Genomic DNA, 27,227 nt, shown 5'->3' on the forward strand with positions numbered 1-27,227 from the left:
TTTTCGTAGTTTGTGTTGTCCCTTATCAGTGCAAAATTATCACAAATTAAAAAGGATTCATGCCAATATTGTCCAAAACCCCACTTTTGTAGTGCGTTTCCAAACTTTTGGAGGGCAGTGGAGGGCACCCTTGCCTCATTTAGTATACATGGTTCTATGAATATGCAAATTAACCCCGCCTCCACTCACTCGCACCAGTTCAGAGATCCACTTGTTGGCGATCACACCTTGACGTGATTGGTTACAATGTAGTTTGTGATGTAAGAAACGCCAGCAACTATCTTTGGTTCACTGCAGTTTTAAGGAGAAAATACTCAGCAGTGGTGTTGGCTTATGAATTTGCACATGGTTTGACTTAAAGCATATTAAAAACACCACATAGACATATAAACAACATTAAAAACTTGATTTTCACCACAGCGGGTCTTATTAACTTCTGCGATTATTCCAGCTAACAGGGAACGTTCTGGCAAGGTTCTCTCAAAGATATGAACAAACGTTCTAATAACGTTAAGAGAAGGTTATCTGGTCTTTAATAACATGCACAAAATCGCCTTTTTCTGTAACATTTCAGTTGTTACTACTTCAGAACATTCAAAAGTAGCTTTCTCATATTTGCAAAATCATAAAAGAGAGTAAAACATTCCCTTAATGTTCACATAACCAAGAAAAAACATGTTCTCAGAACGTCTTTTTCAGCTGGTTTGCTGCGGATCTGCTGGTTCCATGTTTCAGATTTCTCCGTTTCATGAAGTCACTCGTGCTTCTGACAGGAAGATGGAAGCGACTGCGCAGACGTGCCAGCGTCTGTCTAATATCAACATGTGCTGGATGTTGGCGGACGGTCAGCTGGACACATATTGATCATCTGCTTCGTGTTACTCTGAATCATCAGGCCAGATATATAACTCACATCTAACAATGTTCTTGCCATGTCCGTCTCTCCTGCAGAAAGCCATGATTCAGTGTGCTGAATGACTGATGTCTCGCAGCTTTAGTGATGAGGTTTATCATTTAGAAATCTTCTGAGTGCTTCAAACGCTTCATTTAAGTTGCGTTTCTTTGTTCCAGTGTGTTTGTTGTGTTTTCGTAGGGCAGAACGTGGATTGTTGGTGGCTTACAGATGCATTCGGAGCGCTCGTCTGACATGGTGAATGATGATTTAGCACCGAGATGCATCTGAAGATCGTTCTGCAAGAAATCAGTGTTGATTTTGGACGCTCGTCAGAGTCTCCGGGTCGTTTAAGGGGATGAAATATTAAGTAGCTGATTAAAAGTCTGATATCATCTGCAGTGGTTTGTACAGACAGATGTTTCCCCGAGACGGTTCATGCGGTTCCTGCAGCTTCGGGGTTTGGTCTGAAGAATGTGTGATGATTTCAGGAAGTGCTGCTGGCGTCTCAGATTCATCCCAGCAATCCAGTGAAAACACGCTTTAATTTGCACAAACACTGAGGTGAGCAGATCTCTGAAATTAACACTGTGTGACCGCAGCAACCGCTCCATATCGACAAAACCTGCATGCTGTCCTTATTGATATAAATGCAGAAATCCGTTTCAGCTCAAAATCCCCCACAGATCATTTATTATAGCTTGTCAAATTTGCCCCTATTTGGGTGTGAGCAAAAACACGCCGTTTTTGTGTGTGTCCCTTTAAATGCAAATGAGCTGCTGCTCCCGCCCCCTTTCCAGAAGAGGGCGGAGCTTTAACAGCTCAACAACAACAAAGCTGGAGAATCTCACGCAGCCAAAATGACGACAGTGTTCAGCCTTACATTGTTCAAACCGGAGTCGACACTGATGGAGAGACTCAGGAAGAAGTTACAACTTTCAGACGTTTCTGAATGGTTAGTGGATAAATTGATGTAGTTGCTGTGGAGTTGATTCAACTCATCCACTAGCATGTGCCGTCATGTTCATCTTTTGTGTTGAATTGACCCTCGTTTGTGAAGCAGTCCGGCGTAAAATGACGGCATTTACAAAAACAACTCTTCCTCTTCTCTAAAGCAGCCCAACATGGCCCCGCCCCCTTTGTTGCGTGTTGTCGGGGGCGGGGTTTATGTAAATTTTAGGGTTTGTGATGTCACAAACCTGGGACGAAGCTCGTTGTAGTTCCTACCAGCCGTTTGTTGTAGTCCTTAAAAAGAAAATATCTCCTTTGCATTGAACTTTGAGCGTCGTAACTTTGCAGATGTTGTTTATGCTCAAACAGCAACATTACACACTAACTAAAGTTGAAAAATCATAATCATGGACCCCTTTAACTAGGATTAATAAATGCTTTTCAAGTATTGTTCATTGTTAGTTCATGTTAACTATAACCATATTGTGAAGTGTTAGGGATTGTTACACAATCATTCATTTGGTTTGTTATTGTGAGTTTCAGATGTGAGGAAGTGAAGCTCATAATGAATCGCGTCTGAACGGATCAGCGTCACTGAAGCTTCACAGCAGACGCTCATTACAGACCTTCATTTTACCGTAAACCTGCTTTCTAGTCAGTGCGGCTATAAGAATCAGTATAAGAGGTGGGTGTGTGTGTGTGTGTGTGTGTGTGCAGTAACACTCGTGATGAGATAAGCTCTGACACACACACACACACACACACACGTTCAGATACTCAAACCTGCCCGGACCTGGATGTGATTAACACATTAGAGCATTAGTGACGCTCTGAGAGAGTGTGTGTGTGTTTGCATCCATCAGTATGAATTCTTCTCAGTTCTCTCTCGTTTGGTTGTGGGATGGTAATGAGGTCAAGGAAGCTCCGCCCAGTGGGAGGAGTCACAGTGAGACAGAAGAGTGAGACATCAATCAGCTCTGGATCAGATGATCTGTCTCTCACACTGCAGCTCCTGCTTCATGCTCTAGAACAAAACACCTGGAACCAGAGCCAAAACATCACCGTCTGTCTGTCTGTTCTTCGGCTGTCTCTCTCTCTCCTGAGTGATTCCAGACAGCAGAAGTTTTACCTGCCAGTTCATCGGTCCGGGAGCCGATTGGATCAAATAATGTGGCTCCAGACTCTCCTGCTGCTCGGCCTTGTGGGTCTCATGCTGGATGTGTGTTATGGATATTCATCTGAGGATGAGGATTATTACATGCAAGAGCTTCTGAGTCGGGAACATTACCAGCGCGTCTCGGAGGACCGAGCGACCGACGGCCGTCAGACACCCGGACGAGGAATCGGGAAGGAGAGCAGATCCACATCAGCTGCTTCCAAAGCAGCCGGCGGATCCGATTCGGCATCAGGTAATGTAAACACACGTAACTGGATCAGGCTGATTCACTGTTAGATGTCATAGAGTTCCTTCATTAAACCCGATTATGTCTATTCAGGATATAAACTTAAACACTCTTTAGATCGTTTCTCCCTCATTACAGCCGTTGAATCTGGCGGTTCACAGCACATTAACACACCGAACTGAAGCTGTGTGGCTGGACGAGCTTGTGTTTCAGGATCTGTCAGGCACTGGTTCAACCGTCAAACATTATTGGCTTTCAGTGAATCATGAATGGAGTGCTTTACTGGAGCTTTGACTGTGTGAAACATTCATAAAGTTTTGCAGAGGTCGGCAGGGAATGATGCTTGTTTCTGACACCAGATGCTGATTAATCTTCAACCAGACACATCTGATCGTCTTCATCAACAGCAGAAGACATGCATAGTGTTTTCTCCTTGGTTTTAAAGCTTTAAATTAGTCTATTTATTTTGCTCTCGTAACTACACACCATTAGATTTAACTTTATTACATGCATTTGACATCATTTTTTCCAGCTGTCAGTGCAAAACACTGCAAAGGGGAAAAAAAGGATTTCTGCAAGTCTTAAAAAAGACTTGAAAATCTTAACTTGCTCTTACACAAATGAAAGGGGTCCTTGATTATGATTTTAAATGGTTTTTAACTTTAGTTAGTGTGTAATGTTGCTGTTTGATCATAAACAACATCTGCAAAGTTACGACGCTCAAAGTTCAATGCAAAGGAGATATTTTCTTTTACAGAAATCACTTTTTAAGGACTACAACAAATGGCTGGTAGGAACTACAACAACCTTCTTCCCAGGTTTGTGACATCACAAACCCCAACATTTACATAAACCCCGCCCCCAAGAAAACACAACAAAGGGGGCGGGGCCATGTTGGGCTGCTTTAGAGAAGAGGAAGAGTTGTTGTAGTAGAGTGTTGTTGACATGCCGTCATTTTACGCCGGACTGCTTCACAAACGAGGGTCAATTCAACACAAAAGATGAACATGACGGCACATGCTAGTGGATGAGTTGAATCAACTACATAAATTTATCCACTAACCATTCAGAAACTTCTAAAAGTTGTAACTTCTTCCTGAGTCTCTCCATCAGTGTCGACTCCGGTTTGAACAATGTAAGACTGAATACTTTCGTCGTTTTGGCTGCGTGAGATTCTCCAGCTTTGTTGTTGTTGAGCTGTTAAAGCTCCGCCCTCTTCTGGAAAGGGGGCGGGAGCAGCAGCTCATTTGCATTTAAAGGGACACACACAAAAACGGTGTGTTTTTGCTCACACCCAAATAGGGGCATTAATTTGACAAGCTATAATAAATGATCTGTGGGGGATTTTGAGCTGAAACTTCACAGACGCATTCTGGGGACTTTTATTACATCTTGTAAAAGGGGCATTATATGAAATTGCCCCCAGTGAAAATGTAGACAATGCAAGTAATGATTGATCAGTTTGAGGGACGTGTGTCCGCTGTGATCATGTTAGACTCTCCGTGTCGATGATTCCGTGGCACATCTGAACGCTGGCAGCGCTTGAAAAATCCGAGTGTTTCCATGTGGGATGTAGGTTTATCCTGACACGACCTCTCAGGCACACGATGAAAGCCTTCAGCTGCTCTTCTGCTCAACACATTGGCTCTGAAGCTTGGCGCCGCAGCTAAAGTTTATAGGCCACCAAACACACCAGCTTTCATCATTCAGCACTTCTCTTCATCTCATGGGCCTGATGTATGAACCACAGATGCAGTTCAACCTTCTGCTGTTTGTGTCTCATCAGCCGTGAAAAGTGGAAACAAAAAGAGTGAGAAGAACAAGAAAGCAGTGAAAGCAGCCGGCGGCGTCAGTGACGGTTCGTTCACCGCTGACAAAGACGGTGAGTTGAACAGCAAACGAACATGGTTTGTGTGAGGTCATCTGTGTGTCAAATATGATTTGACATTGGGACTGTAAAGTAAGATAAGATAAGCAGATCGGTTCACCTAATGTAGAGGAGGGTCAGAGTTTGATCAGAGACATCACATCTTCATAATATCTCTCAATATATTATTATAACAATAATAGAAGATCTAAACTGAAAATATGAAGAGACACTGATGCTATTGTCTGTATGTGTGTGTCCTGTTGGAAAGTCGCTTAGGACATATAAATGAGTGACCTTCACGTTTCCCTCATGATTGCGGTTGCGGAACAGTAACGGCTGTGTTTGTTTCAGGCCAAAAGCAGAATTAGAGCTGATTCACACCGATCTCCTGAGAGTCTTTAGAGCTGCAGATGTGTGTCCTAATGAGAGGAGCTCAGCTGCGCATCCGCAGACAGACCTTTACAAATCATTTTATTACAGTTACAGGTGTATGTAAATATTAGAAAGATTACTAGATTAGATATTGAATCAGTGGGGTAAGTAAGTCTGATAGTCCTGCCTCAAATTCATGTCATTGGTCAGTCGGTCTGATAGTCCCGCCTCAAATCCATGTCATTGGTCAGTCAGTCTGATAGTCCCGCCCCAAATTCATGTCATTGGTCAGTCAGCCAGATAGTCCTGCCTCAAATTCATGTCATTGGTCAGTCAGATAGTCCCGCCCCAAATTCATGTAATCAGTCAGTCAGCCAGATAGTCCCACCCCCAAATCCATGTCATTGGTCAGTCTGATAGTCCCACCTCAAATCCATGTCATTAGTCAGTTGGTCTGATAGTCCCGCCTCAAATTCATGTCATTGGTCAGTCGGTCTGATAGTCCCGCCCCAAATTCATGTAATCAGTCAGTCAGCCAGATAGTCCCGCCTCAAATTCATGTCATTGGTCAGTCTGATTGTCCCACCTCAAATCCATGTCATTAGTCAGTTGGTCTGATAGTCCCGCCTCAAATTCATGTCATTAGTCAGTTGGTCTGATAGTCCCGCCTCAAATTCATGTCATTAGTCAGTTGGTCTGATAGTCCCGCCTCAAATTCATGTCATTGGTCAGTCGGTCTGATAGTCCCGCCCCAAATTCATGTCATTAGTCACTTGGTCTGATAGTCCCGCCTCAAATTCATGTCATTGGTCAGTCTGCCAGATAGTCCCGCCTCAAATTCATGTCATTGGTCAGTCGGTCTGATAGTCCCGCCCCAAATTCATGTAATCAGTCAGTCAGCCAGATAGTCCCACCCCAAATCCATGTCATTGGCCAGTCTGATAGTCCCACCTCAAATCCACGTCATTAGTCAGTTGGTCTGATAGTCCCGCCTCAAATTCATGTCATTGGTCAGTCAGTCTGATAGTCCCGCCCCAAATTCATGTAATCAGTCAGTCAGCCAGATAGTCCCACCTCAAATTCATGTCATTGGTCAGTCTGATAGTCCCACCTCAAATCCATGTCATTAGTCAGTTGGTCTGATAGTCCCGCCTCAAATTCATGTCATTAGTCAGTTGGTCTGATAGTCCCGCCTCAAATTCATGTCATTAGTCAGTTGGTCTGATAGTCCCGCCTCAAATCCATGTCATTGGTCAGTCGGTCTGATAGTTCCGCCTCAAATTCATGTCATTGGTCAGTCAGATAGTCCCGCCCCAAATCCATGTAATCGGTCAATCAGTCTGATAGTCCCGCCCCAAATCCATGTCATTGGTCAGTCAGTCTGATAGTTCCCCCCTAAATCCATGTCATTGGTCATTCTGATAGTCCCGCCTCAAATTCATGTCATTAGTCAGTTGGTCTGATAGTCCCGCCTCAAATTCATGTCATTAGTCAGTTGGTCTGATAGTCCCGCCTCAAATCCATGTCATTGGTCAGTCGGTCTGATAGTTCCGCCTCAAATTCATGTCATTGGTCAGTCAGATAGTCCCGCCCCAAATCCATGTAATCGGTCAATCAGTCTGATAGTTCCCCCCTAAATCCATGTCATTGGTCATTCTGATAGTCCCGCCTCAAATTCATGTCATTGGTCTGTCAGTCTGATAGTCCCGCCCCAAATCCATGTCATTGGTCATTCTGATAGTCCCACCCCAAATTCATGTCATTGGTCAGTCGGTCTGATAGTCCCGCCCCAAATTCATGTCATTGGTCAGTCGGCCAGATAGTCCCGCCTCAAATTTATGGCATTGGTCAGTCAGTCTGATAGTCCCGCCCCAAATCCATGTAATCAAGGTGCGTTCACGCGGCCTTGTAATTCCTGTAGTTACGAGATTCTAGCTTGTAAAAAGCATTCACGTCCTCGTAGAGATCGTAGTTACAGCTTGTAAGCTGGGAGTTTTCTGAAAGCTCCCAGATGTACCACGTGGGCGCTTGTACCACCTGACCACTGTAGATTCATTTAGGCGTTGATAGTGGTGGCATGGAAACGCATAATTCCCAGTCCAAGGACCAAAAGGACGTGAACAGCTCCGAATATAACGTCACGTGTTGTCATTTCAAGATTCCGGTAAATACGAGGTGACGTGAACGCAGCATCAGTCAGTCAGCCAGATAGTCCCACCCCCAAATCCATGTCATTAGTCAGTTGGTCTGATAGTCCCGCCCCAAATTCATGTCATTAGTCAGTTGGTCTGATAGTCCCGCCCCAAATCCATGTAATCAGTCAGTCAGCCAGATAGTCCCACCCCAAATTCATGTCATTGGTCAGTCAGTCTGATAGTCCCGCCTCAAATTCATGTAATCAGTTAGTCAGCCAGATAGTCCCACCCCCAAATCCATGTCATTGGTCATTCTGATAGTCCCGCCTCAAATTCATGTCATTGGTCAGTCGGTCTGATAGTCCCACCCCAAATTCATGTCATGTCAGTCCAATAGTCCCGCCTCAAATTCATGTCATTATTCAGTCAGTCTGATATTACATGGATTTGGGGGGGGGGACTCAGTCAGCCAGATAGTCCCGCCTCAAATTTGTCTCATTGGTCAGTCAGTCTGGTCAGTCCCGTCAGACCAATGTGTATTGATTCAAGAAAGTTTTTTTTTTTTTTTTTTACTGGAAAGTAAAAGAAAAATACTAAGTAAGAAAATCATTTTTTGCAGTGCAACTTGCTGAAAATGCAAATGATGACATGCTTCAGCATTATTGACTGTTTAAAGTAGGGTAGAGCTCAGATCACTCTCATGACTTTCAGTCTGCTCTTCTCATTCCCCACAGATTGTCCTCCGCTGGGTCTGGAGACACTGAAGATCGATGACTTTCAGCTCCACGCATCCACCATGAGACACTACGGTCTGGGGCCGCACAGGGGCCGATTGAACATCCAGGTGTGTGTGTCTCTATGAAATGTTGCCAGTGTTTCTGCTCTTCGTCTGTTGTTACTCAGATCTCAGACCCGTTCTGCTCAATCTTTGCCTCATCTGGATCCACTTTGCACAGAATTTGCTCTTTGTTTTCCGCTGCGCTCGATGAAAACAGAACGACAAACGAAAGCAGGAATGATCAGCTGGAAACAGACTTCAGAGCGACAGCCGTATGAAATTGACCCAGTTTCTGCTGAAATCCGCTGTGAGTCACAGAAAGCATTACGCAGCTGCGCTCGAGTCCAGAAGATCATTACCAAGAATAATTCTGACCCGCACGACCTCGAAGGATCCTTAAACACTTTACAAAGTGCCTTCATTCACAACTCTGAGCAATAGAAACGAACGTGAAGCGAATGAGTTTCTGATCTGTTTCACACTCTCACATGATTGAAACACATTTAATGATCATTGTGTCACTATTTAATCACCCTCATGTGCTCCAAACCTGTATAACTTTCTTTCTTCAGTGGAACATAAAGAAGATGTTTAGATTAACCAAACATTGGACCCCATTGGACAAAAAAAAAAAAAAAAAAAACTTTAAAAAACATAAATTTGACATAAAATATGAATAATTGACCTGTAAGTAAAACTCTGTCCTCATTTACTTCCCTCTTCCACTGAAGGAATAAAGTCATACAGAATGAGTAAATGATGACTGAATCCTCATATGTGGGTAAACTAATCCTTTACCTGTCTAGCTGTGCTGTGAGCGGGTTGAGTCTCATGTTTCTGTCTGTGCGTCAGAATCTTCTATTAAAGGTGCTAAAGAGGTTCTTTTTGTCGACTGAGTTTTTGAAATGAGCGCATGGGTAAGAACAACCCCCCTCTTTCACAGCTCATTTAGAGGGAACGCCTCCCAAAACTCGTGCACGAGTATCGGAACACGAGTGTTTACCACCGGCATTCGCTGTGTTATTAAGCCGGGCACACATTTAACGACTAGCTAAAACATTCTGACTGTGCTCAACATACAGCGATTATTTCCTGCTCCTGAAGCAGATTTATATACACATGGAATTTGAACACTGACTGTAATCGCAGACTGAAAGCAACTGGCTCTGACTGGACGTGTTTGAGCGTGATCAGTCATAAGTATCAATTTACATTCATAATCGCCCTTACACTTAAAGCCGCGCACACACTTAGTGGATTCATTATGTCGGACTCACCGCAGGTGACTCATAATCTGCAGTTGTTACTCCTGTCTCCTGACAAAAACATTGCATGCAGCGCCTGTGGAGTGTGGAAAGTTACTGGAGCGCGCAGCCGCGCGTCTCTCACATGGATCGTCATGGCAGTGATTGACAAGCCAGAGTGCCAATCGTTTACGCGATCATTGGCTGATGTTTTTAAGGCCCTACCTCGTGCACAGATGATGTATATTAATATTATTACTTTCAGTGCACCTAATAAATAGCCTTTTATCAGTTAGTAAAGACAGTTTCAAGTAATATTGCAAAAATGTATAAAACAAAACATCCTCTTTAGCACCTTTAATGCATCTCACATTTCCTCCAGCTGCTGTCTCACCACTGTCTCACGGCTGACTCACTGCTCTCACGGCTGTCTTTCTGCTGTTTCTCTGCTGTCTCACTACTGTGTCGATGCTGTCTCACTGCTGTCTCTCTACTCTCAATGCTGTCCCAGTGCTCTCACTGCTGTCTCAATGCTGTTTCTCAGCTCTCACTGCACTCACTGCTGTCTCAATGCTGTTTCTCTGCTGTCTCACTACTGTGTCTTTGCTGTCTCACTGCTGTCCCAGTGCTCTCACTGCTGTCTCTTTCTGTCTCATTGCTGTTTCTCTGCTCTCACTGCTGTCTCATTGCTGTTTCTCTTCTCTCACTGCTGTCTCTTTGCTGTCTCACTGCTGTTTCTCTGGTCTCACTGCTGTCTCACTGGACTCACTGCCGTTTCTCTGTTCTCATTGCTGTCTCAGTGCTCTCATTGAACTCACTGCTGTCTCTCTGCTGTTCCTATGCTCTCACTGCTGTCTCACTTCTGTCTCAATGCTGTCCCAATGCTCTCACTACTGTTTCTCTGCTCTCACTGCAGTCTCAATGCTGTCCCAGTGCACTCACTGCTTTTTCACTGCTGTCTCTTTGCTGTCTCTCTGCTCTCACTGCTGTCTCTTTGCTGTCTCACTGCCATTTCTCTGCTCTCACTGCACTCACTGCTGTTTCTCTGCTGTCTCACTGCTCTCTCTGCTGTCTCTCAGCTGTCACTGCTATCTCTGCTCTCACTGCTCTCCCAGTGCTCTCACTGCTGTCTCAATGCTGTCCCAGTGCACTCACTGCTGTCTCAATGCTGTTTCTCAGCTCTCACTGCACTCACTGCTGTCCCAGTGCTCTCACTGCTGTCTCATTGCTGTTTCTCTGCTCTCACTGCTGTCTCACTTCTGTCTCAATGCTGTCCCAATGCTCTCACTGCTGTTTCTCTGCTCTCACTGCACTCACTGCTGTTTCTCTGCTGTCTCACTGCTCTCTCTGCTGTCTCTCAGCTGTCACTGCTGTCTCTGCTCTCACTGCTCTCCCAGTGCTCTCACTGCTGTCTCAATGCTGTCCCAGTGCTCTCACTGCTGTCCAACTGCTCTCACTGCTGTCTCTTTGCTGTCTCACTGCTGTTTCTCTGGTCTCACTGCTGTCTCACTGGACTCACTGCCGTTTCTCTGTTCTCATTGCTGTCTCAGTGCTCTCATTGAACTCACTGCTGTCTCTCTGCTGTTTCTATGCTCTCACTGCTGTCTCACTTCTGTCTCAATGCTGTCTCTTTGCTGTCTCACTGCCATTTCTCTGCTCTCACTGCACTCACTGCTGTTTCTCTGCTGTCTCACTGCTCTCTCTGCTGTCTCTCAGCTGTCACTGCTGTCTCTGCTCTCACTGCTCTCCCAGTGCTCTCACTGCTGTCTCAATGCTGTCCCAGTGCACTCACTGCTGTCTCAATGCTGTTTCTCAGCTCTCACTGCAGTCTCAATGCTGTCCCAGTGCACTCACTGCACTCTCTTTGCTGTCTCACTACTGTGTCTTTACTGTCTCATTGCTGTTTCTCTGCTCTCACTGCTGTCCCAGTCCTCTTACTGCTGTCTCTCTGCTCTCTTTGCTGTCTCATTGCTGTTTCTCTGCTCTCACTGCTGTCTCTCTGCTCTCACTGCTGTCTCTTTGCTGTCTCACTGGACTCACTGCTGTTTCTCTGTTCTCATTGCTGTCTCAGTGCTCTCACTGTTCTCTCACTGAACTCACTGCTGTCTCTCTGCTGTTTCTCTGCTCTCACTGCTGTCTCACTTCTGTCTCAATGCTGTCCCAATGCTCTCACTACTGTTTCTCTGCTCTCACTGCAGTCTCAATGCTGTCCCAGTGCACTCACTGCTTTCTCACTGCTGTCTCTCTGCTTTCACTGCTGTCTCTTTGCTGTCTCACTGCTGTTTCTCTGCTCTCACTGCTGTCTCACTGCTGTTTCTCTGTTCTCACTGCTGTCTCACTGCTGTTTCTCTGCTCTCACTGCTGTTTCTCTGCTCTCACTGCTGTCTCAATGCTGTCCCAGTGCTCTCACTGCTCTCACTGCACTCCTGCTGTCTCTTTGCTGTCTTACTGCTGTTTCTCTGCTCTCACTGCAGTTTCTCTGCTCTCACTGCTGTCTCAATGCTGTCTCACTGCCGTTTCTCTGCTCTCACCGCTGTCTCACTGCTGTTTCTCTCCTCTCACCGCTGTCTCACTGCTGTTTCTCTGCTCTCACTGCAGTCTCAATGCTGTCCCAGTGCACTCACTGCACTCTCTTTGCTGTCTCACTACTGTGTCTTTGCTGTCTCATTGCTGTTTCTCTGCTCTCACTGCTGTCCCAGTCCTCTCACTGCTGTCTCTCTGCTCTCTTTGCTGTCTCATTGCTGTTTCTCTGCTCTCACTGCTGTCTCTCTGCTCTCACTGCTGTCTCTTTGCTGTCTCACTGGACTCACTGCTGTTTCTCTGTTCTCATTGCTGTCTCAGTGCTCTCACTGTTCTCTCACTGAACTCACTGCTGTCTCTCTGCTGTTTCTCTGCTCTCACTGCTGTCTCACTTCTGTCTCAATGCTGTCCCAATGCTCTCACTACTGTTTCTCTGCTCTCACTGCAGTCTCAATGCTGTCCCAGTGCACTCACTGCTTTCTCACTGCTGTCTCTCTGCTCTCACTGCTGTCTCTTTGCTGTCTCACTGCTGTTTCTCTGCTCTCACTGCTGTCTCACTGCTGTTTCTCTGTTCTCACTGCTGTCTCACTGCTGTTTCTCTGCTCTCACTGCTGTTTCTCTGCTCTCACTGCTGTCTCAATGCTGTCCCAGTGCTCTCACTGCACTCCTGCTGTCTCTTTGCTGTCTTACTGCTGTTTCTCTGCTCTCACTGCTGTTTCTCTGCTCTCACTGCTGTCTCAATGCTGTCTCACTGCCGTTTCTCTGCTCTCACCGCTGTCTCACTGCTGTTTCTCTCCTCTCACCGCTGTCTCACTGCTGTTTCTCTGCTCTCACCGCTGTCTCAATGCTGTCCCAGTGCTCTCACTGCTGTCTCTTTGCTATCTCACTGCTGTTTCTCTGCTCTCACTGCTGTCTCACTGCTGTTTCTCTGCTCTCACTGCTGTCTCAATGCTGTCTCACTGCCGTTTCTCTGCTCTCACCACTGTCTCACTGCTGTTTCTCTGCTCTCACCGCTGTCTCAATGCTGTCCCAGCGCTCTCACTGCTGTCTCTTTGCTGTCTCACTGCTGTCTCTCTGCTCTCACTGCTGTCTCTTTGCTGTCTCACTGCTGTTTCTCTGCTCTCACTGCTGTCTCACTGCTGTTTCTCTGTTCTCACTGCACTCACTGCTGTCTCACTGCTGTTTCTCTGCTCTCACTGCTGTCTCAATGCTGTCCCAGTGCTCTCACTGCACTCCTGCTGTCTTACTGCTGTTTCTCTGCTCTCACTGCTGTCTCACTGCTGTTTCTCTGCTCTCACTGCTGTTTCAATGCTGTCCCAGTGCTCTCACTGCACTCCTGCTGTCTTACTGCTTTTTCTCTGTTCTCACTGCTGTCTCACTGCTGTTTCTCTGCTCTCACTGCTGTCTCAATGCTGTCCCAGTGCTCTCACTGCACTCCTGCTGTCTCTTTGCTGTCTTACTGCTGTTTCTCTGCTCTCACTGCTGTCTCAATGCTGTCTCACTGCCGTTTCTCTGCACTCACCGCTGTCTAAATGCTGTTTCTCTCCTCTCACCGCTGTCTCACTGCTGTTTCTCTCCTCTCACCGCTGTCTCACTGCTGTTTCTCTGCTTCACTGCTGTCTCAATGCTGTCTCACTGCCGTTTCTCTGCTCTCACCGCTGTCTAAATGCTGTTTCTCTCCTCTCACCGCTGTCTCACTGCTGTTTCTCTCCTCTCACCGCTGTCTCACTGCTGTTTCTCTGCTCTCACTGCTGTCTCAATGCTGTCCCAGTGCTCTCACTGCTCAAACTGCACTCCTGCTGTCTCTTTGCTGTCTTACTGCTGTTTCTCTGCTCTCACTGCTCAAACTGCACTCCTGCTGTCTCTTTGCTGTCTCACTGCCGTTTCTCTGCTCTCACCGCTGTCTAAATGCTGTTTCTCTCCTCTCACCGCTGTCTCACTGCTGTTTCTCTGCTCTCACTGCTGTCTCAATGCTGTCCCAGTGCTCTCACTGCTGTCTCACTGCCGTTTCTCTGCTCTCACCGCTGTCTAAATGCTGTTTCTCTCCTCTCACCGCTGTCTCACTGCTGTTTCTCTCCTCTCACCGCTGTCTCACTGCTGTTTCTCTGCTCTCACTGCTGTCTCAATGCTGTCCCAGTGCTCTCACTGCTCTCACTGCACTCCTGCTGTCTCTTTGCTGTCTTACTGCTGTTTCTCTGCTCTCACTGCTGTCTCACTGCTGTTTCTCTGCTCTCACTGCTGTCTCAATGCTGTCCCAGTGCTCTCACTGCACTCCTGCTGTCTCTTTGCTGTCTCACTGCTGTTTCTCTGCTCTCACTGCTGTCTCAATGCTGTCCCAGTGCTCTCACTGCTCTCCTGCTGTCTCTTTGCTGTCTTACTGCTGTTTCTCTGCTCTCACTGCTGTTTCTCTGCTCTCACTGCTGTCTCAATGCTGTCTCACTGCCGTTTCTCTGCTCTCACCGCTGTCTCACTGCTGTTTCTCTGCTCTCACCGCTGTCTCACTGCTGTTTCTCTGCTCTCACCGCTGTCTCAATGCTGTCCCAGTGCTCTCACTGCTGTCTCTTTGCTATCTCACTGCTGTTTCTCTGCTCTCACTGCTTTCTCAATGGACACACTGCCGTTTCTCTGTTCTCACTGCGGTCTCTATGCTGTCTCAGTGCTCTCACTGCTCTCTCACTGGACTCACTGCTGTTTCTCTGCTCTCACTACACTTACTGCTATCTCTCTACTTTCTTACTGGTCTCAACATTGTCTCACTACTCTCACTGCTGTCTTACTGACTCAAAGCTGTCTCTCTGCTGCCTCACTGCTGTTTCTCAGCTCTTACTGCACTCACTGCTGTCTCACCGCCATCTCTCTGCTCTCACCGCTGACTCAATGCTGTCTCTCTGCTCTTACTGCTGTCTCTTTGCTATCTCACCACTGCACTCACTGCTGTTTTGCTGCTGTCTTACCTTTGTCTCTATTATTATCTCACTGCTGGCTCGATTCTGTCTCACTGCTGTCTCTCTGTTATCTTACTGCTCTCTCTCTGCTGTCTCATTGTCTCTCTGCATCTCTCAGGCATTTGTTCTCATCTGAGAAGCTCTCGATCCTGTGTTTCTGAGGATGAATCACTGTGTGTTTTTGTCACTTTGAATAAAAGCATCTACTGAATGAATAAATGTCCAGATGTTTTTACATTCTGATGAAAGATGAAGTTTGTTGAGAACAGGGTCACTGATGAATCACTGACAGTAAGAGCAGCAGCATGAGTTAATTGTGTTGATGTAGTTTCATGTGTGTGTAGGGTGGTCTGTTAGAGGACGACCTGTATGACGGCGGCTGGTGCGCAGGACGAAACGACCCGCTGCAGTGGTTTGAGGTGGACGCGCGCAGACTCATGAAATTCACCGGTGTCGTCACTCAGGGACGGAGCTCACTCTGGTCGTGAGTACACAACGCCAAGGTCATAGGTTCGATTCCCAGGGAATGCATGAACTACACTGCATGAACTGAACATCTTGAATATAAAGCAAGGGTTTGAAGCATCTGCCAAATGCATAAATGTAAATTGGTCAAACAGTAAATGTCGTGCTTGCAACACCAAGGTCATGGGTTCGATTCCCAGAGAATGCATGAACTGATCCAGTGTATGCCTTGAATGCAATGAAAAGTCTGCCAAATGCACATACAGAAATGTCAGGATGGAGGCTGATGCTTGTGTGTGTGTGTTGCAGGAGTGATTGGGTGAGCTCATATAAAGTTCTGCTCAGTAATGATTCTCACAGCTGGGTGACGCTGAAGAATGGCTCCAGAGATCTGGTGAGACACCAAACATGTCCTTCACAAGCCATCAGCTCGTTCACACACAGCTGTAACCCCGTGTTTCTGCTCGCATCAGTAGATTTTCATTGGGAATCGAGAGAAGGAGATTCCCGTCCTCAACACTTTCCCGAAACCCATGGTGGCTCGTTACATCCGCATTAACCCTCGATCCTGGTTCCCCAGTGGCGGCATCTGCATGCGTGTAGAGATCCTGGGCTGCCCGATGCCAGGTGACGGACACACCCACGCACACACACACACACCCACTCGAAGAACACACACACACACACACACCTGCAGTGCTTTCAGCCTACAGGAATGATGCAAAGCAATAATTAAATCATTAAAAAAAGTCAAAATTAAACGCTTACAAAAATGTATTAAATTGTAAAAATGTCAAATTACAATAAATTAATAATTTAAAAATATAACAATTCATAATACAACACTTAATATAAATTCATTAAATTAAATAAAAATGCCAAATTACAATAAATTCTAATTTAAAATAAATTAACAATTTTCAAATAAAACAAATCAAAATATAACACTTAATATAAATGTATTAAATCGTGAAAATGTAAAATTGAAGGAATTAAAAAAAAAACAATAAAACTTTATTAAATCATAAAATGTAAAATTAAAATAATTTAAAAATAAAAAGAAACCAAAATATAATACTTTATAAAAAATGAATTTAATCATAAAATGTAAAATTAAAATAAGTAATGTAAATATTAATTTTAATAAAAAAATTAATTAAAAAATCATTAAATCATAAAAAGTAAAATGTAAGTCATTTAAGTCAAAATATAGCACTTAATAAAAATTAAATTATAAAAATGTCAAATAAATAATTTTAATATAAAAACAATCCAAATAAAGGTGAAGAATTTTATTTGTTTACCTGCGTGACCATTAACTGACATCAGAGAAACACAAACTTTCAAATGCATTAAAAAATTACTAAAATATTAACTTAAAATCTCAGGAGGACTTTAAGAAGATAGTTTAGCTCACAAAAAAATGTTTGTGAATCCGGACGATCATCACAACAGACCTGCAGATCAAAGATTTTATGCTTTCTCATTTATTTTTAATGCTTATTACAGATCCAAACAATTATTACCGGAGAAGAAATGAAGTGACGACAACAGACAACCTGGACTTCAGACACCACAGTTATAAAGAGATGAGACAGGTACAGTGTGAGGATTGTGACGCATCATAAAATATAATGCCTGAGAGCAGTTCACATTATCATTTAATAAAACATTCTTCATTATCTTCCCTTGTGTTTGTGTTCAGCTGATGAAGGTGGTGAATGACATGTGTCCGAACATCACACGCATCTACAACATCGGCAAAAGCTACAACGGACAGAAGCTGTACGCCATCGAGATCTCGGACAACCCCGGCGAGCACGAGCTCGGTAAGACTGGACTCTGAGCGTGCTGACGCAGGTGTGTGTGACTCTGGATGAGTGTGTGTGTGTGTTCGCAGGTGAGCCCGAGTTCCGCTACACGGCCGGTTCCCACGGTAACGAGGTGCTGGGCCGCGAGCTGCTTCTGCTGCTCATGCAGTTCATGTGTCAGGAGTATCTGAGCGGAAACCCACGCATACGCCACCTGGTGGACGAGACGCGCATCCACCTGCTGCCCTCCATCAACCCCGACGGCTACGAGAAGGCCTTCGCAGCGGTACGTCTGCGGCCACTCCTGCTCATGATTATAAGACACCCTGCTGAATGAAAGTGTGTCTCTCTGTCATGTGTTTCAGGGCTCGGAGCTCAGCGGATGGTCTCTGGGCCGCTGGAGTCACGACGGCCTCGACATCCATCACAACTTCCCTGATCTCAACGCTGTTCTCTGGGAAGCAGAGGCTCGGAATTGGGTTCCGCGCAAATTCCACAACCATCACGTGCCCGTCCCGGACTGGTACCGCTCCGAGAACGCCACCGTACGTCCCTCACACACGCGCTTAGAGTCTCTAACTCAATCCCTCTAGCGCCACCAACTGTCCAAAAGTTGCACTCACGTTTATGCTAATAACTTTTGAACCGTAAGGGCTAGAAACAAAATTCTTCTTCCTTTTTTGATTTTTACATGCTGCGTTTCGGCGCAGCGCCACCTACTGGTCCTGAGATATGAAAAATGGCTATTTTTGCTTATAACTTCTGAATGGTTTTACCAAAAGTCATAAAAGTGGTCTCGTTTGATTTGGGGCGTCATGCCAAGTCAAATGATATCCAATTTGATATAATATCAGCCATTTTGAATTTTGTAGTAAAATGCGGTATTTTATTAACGTATCATTACGAAACTCGGTATGGGTCATGCCCTGAAGGAGTCTGAGAAGTTTCGAACCAGATCATCTTCAGACTATGGCAATAAAATGTTATGGAACTCAAGTTGATTTGTCAAACCGTTTTTGAAAAACACACGAACTAATTTTATGTAGCACTTGCAAAAATAAACGTAAGGCTGTATCTCCTCAACGCTTTATCGTGTTCTGACCAAACTTGGTGCATGTCATCACAAGCATGACCTGAGTTTACATGCTGCATTTCGGCACAGTGCCACCTACTGGTCCGGAGATACAGAAAATTGATATTTTTGCTTTTAACTTCTGAACATTTTGTCCAAAAATAAAAAAAAGTGGTTTCGATAGATTTGAGGATTCGCCAAGTTGAATGATATCCAATTTTCCCATATTTTGAATTTCATAATAAAAAAAGTTGCATTTTTTGAATGCATGAATGTATTATTATGAAACTCGGTATGGATAATCAGCACGATCCCCAGAAGGAGTCTGAGAAGATCAGGACCAGCGACACCTAGTGGTGAAAAAACATCATTTACAGGCTTATAACTTTGGATGTAGTTGACTTATTTTCACAGGAGTCATCTCCTTGGATTCCTGAATCCTTGCCGAGTCCAACAATACCAAACATGCTAGGTTTCGCCTTATGGTTTGTACAACGTTGTGATTTAGCATTTAAACAGCATTCGCAAACATCTTAAAAACGGTTAGTCTGATCGAGACGAAACCACCGTAGGAAAATCAGAAACAGGTCATTGACTAAATGGTAATGGTCAAATGTCAAAATTTTGATAGTAAGTGGCAAAAAAAATACAATCAAAATCAGGTGTGGATAATTTTGTACGTGTTCATACATATAAATGTCTATAACTCCTAAACAAAACTAGATATTTTCACCAAATTTGACATGCTTATGTATGAGGGCACTCTGAGGACACACAAAAAGCAGTGTGACTGTGCCACTTGGTGGCGCTATAATTGCAGGTTTTGTTCTTGATAATAATCAATAATATTACTGAATATTGTGTCTTTTGAACCCAGATATATTAATATATGAAGCAAGTGATACATATTACACAACACTATTGAACTGCTGCAGTCTTGTATCATAATCATATTCACTCTGACCCTGACCCCAGGTGGCTGTGGAGACGCGCGCTCTGGTGTCGTGGATGGAGAAGATCCCGTTCGTGTTGGGAGGGAACCTGCAGGGCGGCGAGCTGGTGGTGACCTTTCCGTTCGACCGCACGCGCTCAGTGACGGCGCTCCGGCAGCTGACGCCCACCGCCGACGATCACGTGTTCCGCTGGCTGGCGTTCTCGTACGCGTCCACGCACCGCCTCATGACCGACGTCAGCCGCAGGGTCTGCCACACCGATGACTTCGCCAAGGAGGACGGCACCATCAACGGGGCGTCGTGGCACACGGCTGCAGGAAGTGAGATCATCAGGACGCCTGATTTCTGATTGTGAGGATCGGTTAGTTGTTAACCGGGTTGTTGTACGTTAACAGGTATGAATGACTTCAGTTACCTGCACACCAACTGTTTCGAGCTGTCCATGTACGTGGGCTGCGATAAATACCCGCATGAGAGCGAACTACCGGAGGAGTGGGAGAATAACCGCGAGTCTCTGCTCGTCTTCATGGAACAGGTGATCATACACACTCACACACACTTACACACACAAACACACACTCAATATTGTGTTGATGGGTTTGAACAGGTGCATCGTGGGATCAAAGGTGTGATCAGAGACGTTCAGGGGAAAGGAATCGCTAATGCCATCGTCTCTGTGGACGGAATCAATCACGACATTCGCACAGGTAAAACACGTGACGCACACCGCCCACGTTAACGATTCCAGTCGACTCACTGCAAAAAATGCTGTTCTTACTTAGAGTTTTTATCTTGTTTCCAGTCCAAATATCTAAAAATATTTTTTACTTGTCAAGAAAATGCTTCTTATTTTATTGTTTTTAGGAAAAATAAGTCAAAATTAAGTGAGTTTTTCCTGAAAACAAGAAAATATTTTTTACTTGTCAAGAAAATGCTTCTTATTTTCTCGTTTTTAGGAAAAATAAGTCAAAATTAAGTTTGTTTTTCCTTAAAACAAGTAAAATAATCTTAATCCAAACTGAAAACAAGATTATATACCTTATTTTTTGTTTGAAATAAAGATTATTTAGCTTGTTTTAAGGAAAAACTCACTTAATTTTGACTTATTTTTCCTGAAAACAAGAAAATAATTTTTATTTGTCAAGAAAATGCTTCTTATTTTATTGTTTTTAGGAAAAATAAGTCAAAATTAAGTGAGTTTTTCCTGAAAACAAGAAAATATTTTTTACTTGTCAAGAAAATGCTTCTTATTTTATTGTTTTTAGGAAAAATAAGTCAAAATTAAGTGAGTTTTTCCTGAAAACAAGAAAATATTTTTACTTGTCAAGAAAATGCTTCTTATTTTATTGTTTTTAGGAAAAATAAGTCAAAATTAAGTGAGTTTTTCCTGAAAACAAGAAAATAATTTTTACTTTCAAGAAAATGCTTCTTATTTTCTTGTTTTTAGGAAAAATAAGTCAAAATTAAGTGAGTTTTTCCTGAAAACAAGAAAATATTTTTACTTGTCAAGAAAATGCTTATTTTATTGTTTTTAGGAAAAATAAGTCAAAATTAAGTGAGTTTTTCCTGAAAACAAGAAAATATTTTTACTTGTCAAGAAAATGCTTCTTATTTTATTGTTTTTAGGAAAAATAAGTCAAAATTAAGTTTGTTTTTCCTTAAAACAAGTAAAATAATCTTAATCCAAATTGAAAACAAGATTATATACCTTATTTTTTGTTTGAAATAAAGATTATTTTGCTTGTTTTAAGGAAAAACTCACTTAATTTTGACTTATTTTTCCTGAAAACAAGAAAATAATTTTTATTTGTCAAGAAAATGCTTCTTGTTTTCTTGTTTTTAGGAAAAATAAGTCAAAATTAAGTGGGTTTTTCCTGAAAACAAGAAAATAATTTTTACTTGTCAAGAAAATGCTTCTTATTTTATTGTTTTTAGGAAAAATAAGTCAAAATGAAGTTTGTTTTTCCTTAAAACAAGCAAAATAATCTTAATCCAAACTGAAAACAAGATTATATACCTTATTTCTGGTTTTAAATAAGATTATTTTGCTTGTTTTAAAGAAAAACTCACTTAATTTTGACTTATTTTTCCTGAAAACAAGAAAATATTTTTACTTGTCAAGAAAATGCTTCTTATTTTATTGTTTTTAGGAAAAATAAGTCAAAATTAAGTGAGTTTTTCCTGAAAACAAGAAAATATTTTTTACTTGTCAAGAAAATGCTCCTTATTTTATTGTTTTTAGGAAAAATAAGTCAAAATTAAGTTAGTTTTTCCTTAAAACAAGCAAAATAATCTTAATCCAAACTGAAAACAAGATTATATACCTTATTTTTTGTTTGAAATAAGATTATTTTGCTTGTTTTAAGGAAAAACTCACTTAATTTTGACTTATTTTTTCTGAAAACAAGAAAATAATATTTACTTGTCAAGAAAATGTTTTTAGGAAAAATAAGTCAAAATTAAGTGAGTTTTTCCTGAAAACAAGAAAATAATTTTTACTTGTCAAGAAAATGCTTCTTATTTTATTGTTTTTAGGAAAAATAAGTCAAAATTAAGTTTGTTTTTCCTTAAAACAAGCAAAATAATCTTAATCCAAACTGAAAACAAGATTATATACCTTATTTTTGTTTGAAATAAGATTATTTTGCTTGTTTTAAGGAAAAACTCACTTAATTTTGACTAATTTTGAATTTTGACTGAAAACAAGAAAATAATTTTTACTTGTCAAGAAAATGCTTCTTGTTTTAAAAACTTTAAGATATTTTGACTTGAAACAAGACAAAAACTCTAAGTAAGAACAGCATTTTTTTGCAGTGGCTGAAGTTCAGTGAATCTGAGTCACATTTACATTCTGTAATCAGTGAACATGTTTCTCTCAGCGTCTGACGGCGATTACTGGCGTCTGCTGAATCCCGGTGAATACCGCGTGACGGTCCGCGCCGAGGGCTTCAGCGTCAGCAGCAAGGTGTGTGCGGTGGGATACGACATCGGCGCCAGCAGGTGCGACTTTGTGCTCGGACGCTCCAACCTGTCACGCATCAAAGAAATCATGCAGAAATTCAACAAGCAGCCAATCAGCATGCGGGAGCGACTGAGACAGCGCCGCCTACTGGACACATAGAGGGTGTGAGTGTGTGTGTACGAGTGTGTGTTTGTGTGTGTGAGAGAGTGTGTGTGGACAGAAGCGACTGCGGCGTCACTAATAATCACCTGTATTGTGTACAGGAGCTGTTTATCAAGAGAGTATTTTATATAATGGATCATCTTCTTTTTATTGATGTTTACGGCTTTAATATATTTCTGCTGAAGCAGATTCATTCCTCCAGCTTCTCTAATAGTTTCTTCATTCAATAACGAGTGACTCCAGCTCTTCTCTGCTTCATTTTTATTGAGTTTAATGTCATTATAGAGCATCTGTTCAGACAGTGACGTTCATTACAAGCTTATAGACTCACGATAATCAATTAATTTGAATTACATGATCTTCCCCACATCTGTTGAACAGAGTGAATGAAAACAGGTCACGGGTTCGACTGGATGAACTGATTTAAATGTCAGTCCATCTCCTTAACTGTAAGCAAAGCTCTTCTGCCTCATATCAGCGTCTGTTTACATGCTCACAACATCATCAGTATTATCATATTTGAAATGTTTTGTTAAATTCCGTGTCATTTCTGAGAATGTATTGAGAATATTCATACATACAACAGCAATAAAGCTTCAGAGAACTGATCCTAATATATCTGTCCTTCAATCAGTGAGTGTGTGAGTGTATGTCTGTGTGAGTGAGTGTGTGTGTGCATGAGTGTGCGTGTGTGTTTGTGCATGTGTGAGTGTGTGTTTGTATCTACTTAACCATATTTTAGAGACAAATTTGAACCCATAAGTGAGCTAAACCTGAAAAAATCTCCCAAAATCCTAAAAAACATAATCCCAAAATGTAAAAATTCACCCATGACTGTGTTCACACACTCAGAACATCAAAAACATTGTTCTTTCTGCATTCATCGAGAAACAACTCAAAACATTAATATCCAAACACAATAATCAATATTGTGAAATCATAACATATTACAATTAATATAACCTGCCATAGAATAATCATTTCTTATTCACCTTGTAGCGGTAAAGGTCAAGGTTAATGTAGCGTCTACAGTCATGATCAACCTCTCCGCCATTAAAATGATCACATTTTTAATTGTAAAACAAGTTTTCTGTGAGGGTTAGTGTGAGTCATTCCACGAAACCGCTACGATTTGAGTCCCTCTGACTTTTTTCAGTGTATTTTATCTGTTGGGTCACCAAAATATATTTTTAAAAGCTTTTTGTATTCATTGTAATGTCTCCTTTAATTATATTTAAAAACATGACATACATTTTATCTTCATATTAGAAATTTAGTTTTTTTCAGTCGACTCCACCTATTTTGTCACGTCCCTCGAGGCCGAAGTGTAGTTGGGATATGAATAATAAAATGAGAAAAAAGTCCATTTGCCATTCCCATAAATATCCATCTGTGCTTTTTTTGCTTGTAATGTTTTTTTTCGAAGTAAATTCATTAAAATCACATCATTTAGTTGCGTATCTCAGTAACCCCTCAACCCTGTTACACAAACCATAATGAACTGATACTTATGTGACATCATTAATAGGAAGTGACATCACAGAAGTCTTCTGAACAACATTGTGAGCAAGTTACCACCTTCTTTAATAATTATAACTAAATTATGTTGTGAAATTGTGTTTGTCGAGCTTAACGACTCAACCCCGTTACATCAATTAAAGATAGAAAACTATTACTTGTGAAAATTATCAACATTATTCATGATTTCTCTATTGCTCTACATTTATTCACTAGATTTAGAGCAGTGGCCAATTTGGGCAAAAAAACAAAACCCCGTCACACCTACATTTTTATTATTATTTTAAGTTTATGAAAAAATAATTTAAAGTTAGTTGAACTCTGTGTGAAATGTTCAGAGCAATCATAAGAAAACTGATTTTAGTTCAAATTCTGAAGCCTTTGATCAAAAATGATGAGGTTTCTGTCACAAAAAGTGTCCATTTCAGGCTTTAGTAGCAAAAGTGTGAGATTTTATGTAACTTTTATATTTGCAATGACTGAATTAGTGTGAGGGTCATCTGATTAATAGGCAAATGTTGATTTTATCACAAATACATTTTATAATAATACTCAGAGAGCTCCCATAGTGTCCATAACTTAAAATAATGACCAACAATAACAGGGATTTGATGCCTGAGATGGGAAAATATGTTTTTCTGGAAGTTAAATATGTCATTAATTTTGTGGGGTGTTCAGAAAAGTAAAAAATCTAAAAATGTGTAAGTCCAGATCGAACCGGTTTCTTGGAATGTCTCAATTATAACTATCTGTGTATAAAAATAATAAAAGTCTATGCAGTGTCTTCATCTCGGGTCCTTTAGCGCCACCTGCTGCTCAATTTGTACTTTTTTTTCACAGACTTTGATGTGGAAACATGGAGATCATGCTGAGTGAATCATTGGTTCAGTTTGGCCTGTACTTTTTGTTTTTTTATGTATTGTTTGCTCGTCATCCTCCAGATTGAGCTCTTGATGATCTGCAGCATTTTCATTCCATAATGCATGCTTGGTTTCTCCTACTAAAGGTAATTCTTGGTTGATTTTTCACAATTGTGACTTTTTGATGTTGAAATGATTGAGGTTTTGTTCTTTTTTTAAAAAATGTCATCTATTATGTTAGTTCAGATTCATTACCTGTTCATTAGAAAGCATAATCTAATAAATAATTGAATTAGTTTTATTTAGCCTAAATTTCAATGCATTCTAAGCAAGTTGAGGAGTGTTTCTTGACTATTATCCATCAGTCCAGCAGGTGGAGGCCTTGATCATGACTTCATGATTTCTCTCCAAAACAGGAGAAAACAAAGATTTGAACCCACCTGATGATGATGATGATGATGTAAAGCGGTCTGTGTGAAGTTTGAGATCTAGAGCTCTGACATGAAAGAGTCTCGGTGTGCTCGTCTGCTAATGATGAGCTGTGGATTGATGATCTGCTGGAGCTTCAGTCCGGATCTGAGCTGTCGTCACTCCGGTCCGGTGCGGATTCCACCTGTTCACAGGTGAGGCAGACATCATCACCACACAGAGCGCCTGTAAGGGTCACACACCATCATATGTGAAGGTTTGTTTTGGGATCATGTGAAGCTTCTAGATTTCATCAGAACCGTTTGAATATTTTCGTTTGCATTAAATGATTGAGACGCACAAAAGCTTGAGTTTCCGCTGAGCAGAAAATGTTTCCTCTGATCTTCATCATCATCATCATCATCACGGGCGAGAGAAGTTCTACTTCTGTTGCTAGTTTAGCTCATAGCGTTCGTCTCTGTATTCCCAACAAACAAAATAAGTTCTAAGAACGTTTTGCTAATGTTCCAATTTAAGGGGCCGTTTACACAACATTGTTTTCAATTAAAAAACGTAAAAATGTTATGCGTTTGGACCGTTCATTTACAACATCGGCATTTTGGGGGCATGAAACGCAAACTTTTGAAAATGGGTTTTAAAGAGCACGTTTTTAAAAACGATACCGTTATCGTCTCCATGTAAATTACAAAAATGCAAACTTGTGAAAACGCCAACGGTGACATCATGCGTAGTGTTTCTTTATAAAGTGATGTCGCCAACTACTGGCCTGACAGCAGAATACAGCTGTTTTAGTCGTTTTTGCGGAGACGTGAACAGGAATCGTTTTGACAATGGTGTCCTCTGTACGTGAAAAATGCAAAGGAAAAACTTTATATGATATGCAATATGGGGGAATAAGTCCCGCCTTCTAAATAAGAGCCAATCGCCGACTGGTAAAGTCATCGCGTCACTGCAGCGGCCGTTAGAAGCTCTGGTTTCTATAGAAACAGTCAGACGCGCGCCTCCGAAATGAAGCTGAGACGCGCATTTAGGACTGCGCATGCGCATTAGCCTGATCCAGCCTGACTAATACCGTTTTTTTGTCATGATTCGAGCGTTTGGAAACAAAATGTATGAGACGGTTGTTGTCAGATTTCATTGGTTATTCAAATATGAAATTTAATCGAAAGCTTGGTGAACAGCTTTGGAGAATTTGATGTTTCCCCATTCAAAGAGATAGGAGCTGCACTTGCATGCCCGAGAGGCGTTTCAATGGCCGCCGAGTGAAATGACGTGTCTTAAAGGGACTTTGGTTTTATTTAACTCAACTATTGTTAAAAAATGACTATTCTCGCTTAAAATGAACCCAGGTTGGAAATTAACATTCATTAAAACGGGCGTAATGATTGATTTCAGACTAGGCCTATCACCGTAGTCAGGTAGAACATCTCTAAACGGTTTTGCTAATGTTTTAATGATTTACTTTATTACTGCTAGCGAGCTAACTGGGATAGCTAGGATTCATTTCCATCTGATCTTACTTTCCTGTGAGCATTAACTGACTAAAGGAAACTATATAAAAAAATATATAATAATAAATAAATAAATAAATAACGATATGACTTACCTTTCATAATCAGGCTACAGCAGCTTCTTCCTGTTGACTGTCACTGGACCGTTAAAATTTGAAATTTGAACAGTCAGAGCGGGAACCGTATTTAACCCAACAGCCGGGTTATTACTAAAAATTACCCAACATTTTTGTAAAATAATCCAATGGTTGGATTAAAAAATTAACGGTTGGATTAACGTTTTTTACTGTGTAATAAGTTTAGGAAATAATAATTAAATTGACTAAATTGCTTATCATGTTCACCTTTTGATTATTATTGTTGCCTCTAGTAAT

At 42.0% G+C, this 27,227-nt stretch overlaps 1 protein-coding gene and 1 long non-coding RNA gene across 5 annotated transcripts in view; one reads left to right on the forward strand and one right to left on the reverse strand.

Annotated features, from left to right (window-relative positions):
- The window catches only part of LOC125255541, a 32,294-nt gene extending 5,067 nt beyond the window's left edge, over positions 1–27,227 (reverse strand). Inside the window, exons 1-2 of the long non-coding RNA XR_007181924.1 lie at positions 26,949–27,227; positions 25,354–25,567 (exon numbers count right to left, since the gene is read on the reverse strand). This is a non-coding gene — a long non-coding RNA (uncharacterized LOC125255541). The remainder of the gene's footprint in view (positions 1–25,353; positions 25,568–26,948) is intronic.
- Positions 84–23,149, forward strand: cpxm2 (carboxypeptidase X (M14 family), member 2). 4 transcript variants are annotated; one of them, XM_048170828.1, is made up of 16 exons: positions 84–844; positions 952–1,005; positions 1,094–1,456; positions 5,033–5,128; positions 8,358–8,467; positions 15,455–15,594; positions 15,885–15,969; positions 16,052–16,202; positions 17,085–17,173; positions 17,281–17,404; positions 17,476–17,672; positions 17,752–17,931; positions 19,434–19,731; positions 19,807–19,946; positions 20,019–20,118; positions 22,291–23,149. In XM_048170828.1, exons 5-16 carry the CDS (start codon positions 8,420–8,422, stop codon positions 22,530–22,532), a joined length of 1,794 nt encoding a protein of 597 aa, XP_048026785.1. In that variant the 5' UTR covers positions 84–844; positions 952–1,005; positions 1,094–1,456; positions 5,033–5,128; positions 8,358–8,419; the 3' UTR covers positions 22,533–23,149. The 4 variants fall into 4 exon arrangements, with proteins under 4 accessions (XP_048026785.1, XP_048026784.1, XP_048026783.1 ...); XM_048170827.1 differs by having other exon boundaries at positions 84–1,005; XM_048170826.1 differs by having other exon boundaries at positions 84–1,456.

This window comes from Megalobrama amblycephala, linkage group LG20, assembly GCF_018812025.1.
Source record: "Megalobrama amblycephala isolate DHTTF-2021 linkage group LG20, ASM1881202v1, whole genome shotgun sequence".
Lineage (NCBI taxonomy): Eukaryota > Metazoa > Chordata > Actinopteri > Cypriniformes > Xenocyprididae > Megalobrama > Megalobrama amblycephala.

What these genes read in the sequence shown, in the direction of transcription:
- cpxm2 (XM_048170825.1), top strand. Translation starts at nt 2,745, where the DNA reads ATGGTAATGAGGTCAAGGAAGCTCCGCCCAGTGGGAGGAGTCACAGTG. An exon ending in CGGATCCGATTCGGCATCAG is followed by an intron (nt 3,253 to 5,032) that starts GTAATGTAAACA and finishes GTGTCTCATCAG; the next exon opens with CCGTGAAAAGTGGAAACAAA. An exon ending in AGAATGGCTCCAGAGATCTG is followed by an intron (nt 15,970 to 16,051) that starts GTGAGACACCAA and finishes TCGCATCAGTAG; the next exon opens with ATTTTCATTGGGAATCGAGA.